Raw genomic sequence first — 8,164 nt, 5'->3', positions numbered from 1 at the left:
TATCAGACTGATATTGGTTCCTTTTACAATGTGTGTATGCTGTTGTATTGGAACCACAATGGAGGCCAAATCACTAAATCATGCCATGATGTCGGATAAAAGATCAAGTAAATATCATATACTTGCTATCAACTCACCAATTGATCAAACATCAATAAATCAATATTTGTTACCGACATGACAACATACCTGCTGGTCTCTTGTGTGTAGTGCTGCCACCTGCTGGTCTCTTGTGTGTAGTGCTGCCTTCTGCTGGTCTCTTGTGTGTAGTGCTGCCACCTGCTGGTCTCTTGTGTGTAGTGAAGCCACCTGCTGGTCTCTTGTGTGTAGTGCTGCCTTCTGCTGGTCTCTTGTGTGTAGTGAAGCCACATGCTGGTCTCTTGTGTGTAGTGAAGCCACCTGCTGGTCTCTTGTGTGTAGTGCTGCCACCTGCTGGTCTCTTGTGTGTAGTGAAGCCACCTGCTGGTCTCTTGTGTGTAGTGCTGCCACCTGCTGGTCTCTTGTGTGTAGTGCTGCCACCTGCTGGTCTCTTGTATGTAGTGCTGCCACCTGCTGGTCTCTTGTGTGTAGTGCTGCCACCTGCTGGTCTCTTGTGTGTAGTGCTGCCTTCTGCTGGTCTCTTGTGTGTAGTGCTGCCACCTGCTGGTCTCTTGTGTGTAGTGAAGCCACCTGCTGGTCTCTTGTGTGTAGTGCTGCCTTCTGCTGGTCTCTTGTGTGTAGTGAAGCCACCTGCTGGTCTCTTGTGTGTAGTGAAGCCACCTGCTGGTCTCTTGTGTGTAGTGCTGCCTTCTGCTGGTCTCTTGTGTGTAGTGAAGCCACCTGCTGGTCTCTTGTGTGTGGTGCTGCCACCTGCTGGTCTCTTGTGTGTAGTGAAGCCACCTGCTGGTCTCTTGTGTGTAGTGCTGCCACCTGCTGGTCTCTTGTGTGTAGTGCTGCCACCTGCTGGTCTCTTGTGTGTAGTGAAGCCACCTGCTGGTCTCTTGTGTGTAGTGCTGCCACCTGCTGGTCTCTTGTGTGTAGTGCTGCCACCTGCTGGTCTCTTGTGTGTAGTGCTGCCACCTGCTGGTCTCTTGTGTGCAGTGCTGCCACCTGCTGGTCTCTTGTGTGTAATGCTGCCACCTGCTGGTCTCTAGTGTGTAGTGTTGCCACTTGCTGGTCTCTTGTGTGTAGTGCTGCCACCTGCTGGTCTCTTGTGTGTAGTGTTGCCACTTGCTGGTCTCTTGTATGCAGTGCTGCCACCTGCTGGTCTCTTGTGTGTAATGCTGCCACCTGCTGGTCTCTAGTGTGTAGTGCTGCCACCTGCTGGTCTCTTGTGTGTAGTGTTGCCACTTGCTGGTCTCTTGTGTGTAGTGTTGCCACTTGCTGGTCTCTTGTGTGTAGTGTTGCCACTTGCTGGTCTCTTGTGTGTAATGCTGCCACCTGCTGGTCTCTAGTGTGTAGTGCTGCCACCTGCTGGTCTCTTGTGTGTAGTGTTGCCACTTGCTGGTCTCTTGTGTGCAGTGCTGCCACCTGCTGGTCTCTTGTGTGTAATGCTGCCACCTGCTGGTCTCTAGTGTGTAGTGCTGCCACCTGCTGGTCTCTTGTGTGTAGTGTTGCCACTTGCTGGTCTCTTGTATGCAGTGCTGCCACCTGCTGGTCTCTTGTGTGTAATGCTGCCACCTGCTGGTCTCTAGTGTGTAGTGCTGCCACCTGCTGGTCTCTTGTGTGTAGTGTTGCCACTTGCTGGTCTCTTGTGTGTAGTGTTGCCACTTGCTGGTCTCTTGTGTGTAGTGTTGCCACTTGCTGGTCTCTTGTGTGTAATGCTGCCACCTGCTGGTCTCTAGTGTGTAGTGCTGCCACCTGCTGGTCTCTTGTGTGTAGTGTTGCCACTTGCTGGTCTCTTGTGTGTAGTGTTGCCACTTGCTGGTCTCTTGTGTGTAGTGTTGCCACTTGCTGGTCTATTGTATGTAGTGCTGCCACCTGCTGGTCTCTTGTGTGTAGTGCTGCCACCTGCTGGTCTCTCGTGTGTAGTGCTGTGTGTGTACTTGTGAGTGATATCATGTGCGGGTAACACTTTAGTATGGGAAACATATTGTAAGTAACATAGATTTAATTTAAGAGTTATTTGGATAGGGTTAGGGTTAAAGGGGTTAGTGTTAAAGGGGTTAGTGTTAAAGGGGTTAGGGTTAAAGGGGTTAGGGTTAAAGGGGTTAGTGTTAAAGGGGTTAGTGTTAAAGGGGTTAGGGTTAGGCCATGCTGAATAAGGCATTAATAAGTACTTAATAATGACTAATTAAGAGCCAATATGTTACTAACGTGCATGTTAATAAGCGACTAATTAATGGTGAATATGTTCCCCATACTAAAATGTTACCCATATGCGATACAAGCAGTACTGCAGCGTTTACTTGTGTGTGATATCATGTGCGATACATGCAGTCCTGCAGCGTGTTTACTTGTGTGCGATATCATGTGGGATACAAGCAGTCCTGCAGTGTGTTTACTTGTGTGCGATATCATGTGGGATACAAGCAGTCCTGCAGGGTGTTTACTTGTGTGTGATATCATGTGCGATACATGCAGTCCTGCATCGTGTTTACTTGTGTGTGATATCATGTGGGATGCAAGCAGTCCTGCAGCGTGTTTACTTGTGTGTGATATCATGTGCGGTACAAGCAGTCTTGCAGTGTGTTTACTTGTGTGTGATATCATGAGCGATATAAGCAGTCCTGCAGCGTGTTTACTTGTGTGTGATATCATGTGCGGTACAAGCAGTCTTGCAGTGTGTTTACTTGTGTGTGATATCATGTGCGATACAAGCAGTCCTGCAGCGTGTTTACTTGTGTGTGATATCATGTGAGATACACGTAGTCCTGCAGCGTGTTTACTTGTGTCAGATATCATGTGCGATACAAGCAGTCCTGCAGCGTGTTTACTTGTGTGTGATATCATGTAGGATACAAGCAGCCCTGCAGCGTCTACTACACTACTGTATTTAATGATGTCATTATGGTGGTACTTAATGAATACTTAGGTCTACTACACTACTGTATTTAATGATGTCATTATGGTGGTACTTAATGAATACTTAGGTCTACTACACTACTGTATTTAATGATGTCATTATGGTGGTACTTGGAGAGGTCCAGTTTTTCAATAGATGGTACTTGCTAGAAACAAAGAACCACTACACTCCATCATTACCTTTGCAAATGATGTTTTTTAATGTATTTCTGCAACGTACAGTCAGTTGAATATGTGTGGAACAATATTTGCGAGCGAGCTTTTCAGACGTGTCGTTTTTGCATTTAACATTGCAAACAAAAATTGGTTTGCATCTGAGCACTTAATCACTACTGACTAATTGATGAAGCATTTACACGGTCTTGACAGAATTGGTAGCGGAAAAAGTCACTGCTTAAAACTGGACCATTAGCATCGCTTGTAGACATGGACGGTTTTACGGCAGTTTGGACAGCGGTGCTCCACATCCTGGCAGGAGCCCACACAGAATGGTATGCAGCAGCAGAGAAAACACCTGAAAGGGAGGGAAATAATCAACAAAAAGGTATGTTCAGTTCGCCACAATCTTGAAAGGGAACCTATGATGATGCTACGTTCAACTCGCTTTCCTGTGGATCCGACAACATTCAATGGATTTGCTTTGGCGTTCATTTGACGTACAGTTTGCAAGGCATACTTTGTCAACAGCCATACAGGTCACACTGAGGAAGGCCGTATAAACAACTCTAACACTGTTACAAATATGCGCCACACTGTGAACCCACACCAAACAAGAATGACAAACACATTTCGGGAGAACCCCCACACCGTGACACAACATAAACACAACACAACAAATACCCAGAACCCCTTGCAGCACTAACTCTTCCGGGATGCTACAATATACACCCCCCCGCCTTAACCCCGCCCACCTCAACCCTCTCATGCTCTCTCAGAGAGAGCATGTCCCAAATTCCAAGCTGCTGTTTTGAGGCATGTTAAAAAAAAAGTAATGCACTTTGTGACCTCACCCATGTTGGCATTTTTTATCATAACGTGAGTGGATTTATTTTGGAAAACCTTGTTACATTGTTTAATGCATCCAGCGGGGCATCACAACAAAATTAGGCATAATAATGTGTTAATTCCACCACTGTATATAACCGTATCGCTTGATATTGGAATCGGTAATTTGATTTATTTTGGAAAACCTTGTTACATTGTTTAATGCATCCAGTATCGGAATCGGTAATTTGATTTATTTTGGAAAACCTTGTTACATTGTTTAATGCATCCAGCGGGGCATCACAACAAAATTAGGCATAATAATGTGTTCATTCCACCACTGTATATATCGGTATCGCTTGATATCGGAATCGGTAATTTGATTTATTTTGGAAAACCTTGTTACATTGTTTAATGCATCCAGCGGGGCATCACAACAAAATTAAGCATACTAATGTGTTCATTCCACCACTGTATATATCGGTATCGCTTGATATCGGAATCGGTAATTGGATTTATTTTGGAAAACCTTGTTACATTGTTTAATGCATCCAGTATCGGAATCTGTAATTTGATTTATTTTGGAAAACCTTGTTACATTGTTTAATGCATCCAGCGGGGCATCACAACAAAATGAGGCATAATAATGTGTTCATTCCACCACTGTATATATCGGTATCGCTTGATATCGGAATCGGTAATTAAGAGTTGGACAATATCGGAATATCGGATATCGGCAAAAAAGCCATTATCGGACATCTCTACTTAATAGGATAACAGGAACCAGGAGACGGGAAACCATCATCGAGCCCTAACTGGAGGGCGTGGCAGGCATAAATAGCTGCCAGTTGATAGAAAAAAGGTGTGGCAAGGGGCTGCCGATCAGGGACAGGTGAGGGGAATTAGCGCTCTGGGAGACAAGCAGGAAATGGAACTAAAACAAGAGCGCTGACCGGAAATAAGCACCGACGACGAGTCCGCCTACAGGAGAGAGGTGGACCGGCTGGCGTCCTGGTCCAGCCTCAACAACCTGGAGCTGAACGCCCAGAAAACAGTGGAGATGATCTAGGACTTCAGGAAAGTCACAGCCCCACCATCCCCACCCTCACCCTGATTGACTCTCCCACCCCCGTCTCCATTGGGACTCCTTCCGTTTCTTGGGCACCACCATCACCCGGGACCTCGAGTGGGAGCCGACCATCAGCTCCCTCATCAAGAAGGCCCAGCAGAGGATGTACATCCTGCGGCAGCTGAGGAAACTGAAGGTGCCGACCGAGATGCTGGTGCAGTTCTACACTGCCATCATCGAGTCCATCCTCACCTCCTCCATCACCGTGTGGTTCCCCGACGCCACAGTCCAGGACAAGCATGGACTGCAGTGCATGGTACGTGCTGCTGAGAAAGTGATTGGCTGCAAGCTCCCATCCCTCCAGGACCCTGGTCACAAACTATTCTCCCCTCTCCCCTCAGGCAGGAGACTACGGTCCATCCAGACCCACACCTCCCTGCCACCTGAACAGTTTTTTCCCCCTCGGCCATCAGACACATGAACAATAACAATGTGGAAATATGACCATATCACACCAACTCTCAAATCCCTTCACTGGCTTCCTGTTCCACTCAGGATTGAATACAAAGTCTCCCTACTAACCCACCAGTGCCTCCATGGAAATGCCCCCCTTTACCTCAAAGAACTGCTCACCCCCAAATCCTCCACACGACACCTCCGCTCCGGACAGGCTAACCTCCTCCAACCTCCGAGGACAAAGCTACGGACAATGGGGGACCGGGATTTCTGCTCCGCCGCTCCCAGTCTGTGGAACGCTCTCCCTGACCACCTGAGGGCACCACAGACTGTGGATGCTTTTAAAAAAGGCTTAAAAACCCTTTTTAAAAAAGCCTTTTTTTTTTTTTTTAGATATATGCATACTAGTTTTAGGTATTTGGCTGTTCTAGTTTTTATTTTTATTTATTTTTTATTATCTTTTTATTGATTTATTGTTTTGAATACACTGTAGCACTTTGATGTTGTTTACTCAATGTAAAGTGCTTTTTACAAATAAAATCTATTGTTATTAACAAGATCTGATAGCTCAGTTACAGCTCATTCTATTACCTATTCTGTGTTATATGTGTTTTATGTTGCGCCTAGAACAATTCCTAGTTTGTGAACCCGTTTTCAAACAACGCCAATAAAAAAACGATTCTGATTCTGATTAAACTAAGGAAACGTAAGACGTGAATCTGACAGATCGTCACATATAACCTATTTCCCGCTTGTGTCTGCAAGTTGGATGGTGGAGGTGTTCCTTTTTAGATGGCAAATGCCCGCATAGGTGTGTCCGCCCCACTGTGACGTCACAGTCAAACACAAAGATTTTAGTGTTCTCGTGAGACGTGTAGAAACGCCACTCAACACCAAGCCAAACCGGAGTCAATGAAGAGAACGTCATCGTAAGCTTGACCATTTACTTTTGACAATTCTTCATAGACAAGATGGTGAAAAACTAAAAAGAACAAAGAGACACAAACACACTTATTGTCTCTGTACATACTTGTCAACAATGTGTGACAAAATGGCAACCAAGGTAATCAAAAAGGTTAACCAACGAACGAGATTTCTCTACAGAATTTCCTCTCTGGTCAACAAAAGCACCTTGAGGATTCTGGCGGGAACTCTCGTTCAACCCTTTTTCGATTATGCATGCACCTCCTGGTACCCTAGCACCTCCAAAACCCTCAAATCTAAACTCCAAACATCTCAGAACAAGCTAGTCAGGTTACTTCTAGACCTCCACCCCAGATCACACCTCACTCCTACCCACTTCTCTAAAGTGGGCTGGCTCAAGGTGGAGGACAGAGTTAAACAACTTGCACTGAGCCTAGTCTATAAAATCCACTACACCACCCTGATACCGAAGTACATGTCAAACTACTTCCTTAACGTAAATGACCGCCATAACCACAACACCAGGGGGAGCTCCACTAATCACGTTAAACCCAGATTCCCAACTAACAAAGGTCTTAACTCATTCTCTTTCTATGCCACATCAATGTGGAATGCGCTCCCAACAGGTGTAAAAGAAAGGGCATCTCTATCCTCCTTCAAAACCGCTATAAAAGTTCACCTCCAGGCAGCTACAACCCTAAACTAACACCCTCCCCGGATTGCTAATAATCAAATGTAAACAATCAAATGCAGATACTTTTTCTTATGCCTTCTGATCTCTCTCTCTCTCTCTCTCGCTCTCTCTCTCTCTCTCTCTCTCTCTCTCTCTCTCTCTCTCTCTCTCTCTCTCTCTATGTCCACTACTTGATGTCCATACCCCCCCACCCCCCCCCCCCCCCCTCCACACCCCTGATTGTAAATAATGTAAATAATTCAATGTGATTATCTTGTGTGATGACTGTATTATGATGATAGTATATATGATAGTATATATCTGTATCATGAATCAATTTAAGTGGACCCCGACTTAAACAAGTTGAAAAACTTATTCGGGTGTTACCATTTAGTGGTCAATTGTACGGAATATGTACTTCACTGTGCAACCTACTAATAAAAGTCTCAATCAATCAATGACATATGAAAATGTAACTGTAATGTCCCCAGAGGGAGACTCCCGTCCGTCTGAATGACTTGAACACTAACTGCTGTTTACCGATTATAGCATATACAATAAATATAAACAACTTTAGCTCCAAATTAAAGTCTTGCAGTCAATAATACAAAATTATTATCAAGTAATTATGTAAAGAATATTAACAATTGACTTTAGGACAACACAAAGATTGTGTTAGAGCAGGGGTCACCAACCTTTTTGAAAGCAAGAGCTACTTCTTGGGTAGTGATTAATGCGAAGGGCTACCAGTTTGATACACACTTCAATAAATTGCCAGAAATAGCCAATTTGCTCAATTTACCTTTAACTCTATGTTATTATTAATAATTAATGATATTTACACTTAATTGAACGGTTTAAAAGAGGAGAAAACACGAAAAAAATGACAATTAAATTTTGAAACATAGTTTATCTTCAATTTCGACTCTTTAAAATTCAAAATTCAACAGAAAAAAAGAAGAGAAAAACTAGCTAATTCGAATCTTTTTGAAAAAAATAAAAAAAATTTTTATGGAACATCATTAGTAATTTTTCCTGATTAAGATTAATTTTAG

The 8,164-nt window shown here is 44.3% G+C and overlaps 1 protein-coding gene across 1 annotated transcript in view; it reads right to left on the bottom strand.

Moving 5' to 3' along the window:
* Nucleotides 1-3,187: 3,187 nt before the first annotated feature.
* The window catches only part of LOC133665214 (LITAF domain-containing protein-like), an 11,920-nt gene continuing 6,943 nt past the window's right edge, over nt 3,188-8,164 (bottom strand). The window contains exon 4 of the mRNA XM_062070461.1: nt 3,188-3,517. Coding sequence (XP_061926445.1) covers nt 3,412-3,517 — 106 coding nt within the window. The 3' untranslated portion in view covers nt 3,188-3,411. The remainder of the gene's footprint in view (nt 3,518-8,164) is intronic.

The sequence above is a fragment of the Entelurus aequoreus genome, linkage group LG14, assembly GCF_033978785.1.
Source record: "Entelurus aequoreus isolate RoL-2023_Sb linkage group LG14, RoL_Eaeq_v1.1, whole genome shotgun sequence".
Classification (NCBI taxonomy): Eukaryota; Metazoa; Chordata; class Actinopteri; order Syngnathiformes; family Syngnathidae; genus Entelurus; species Entelurus aequoreus.
This window is presented reverse-complemented; position numbering and strand designations above follow the sequence as displayed.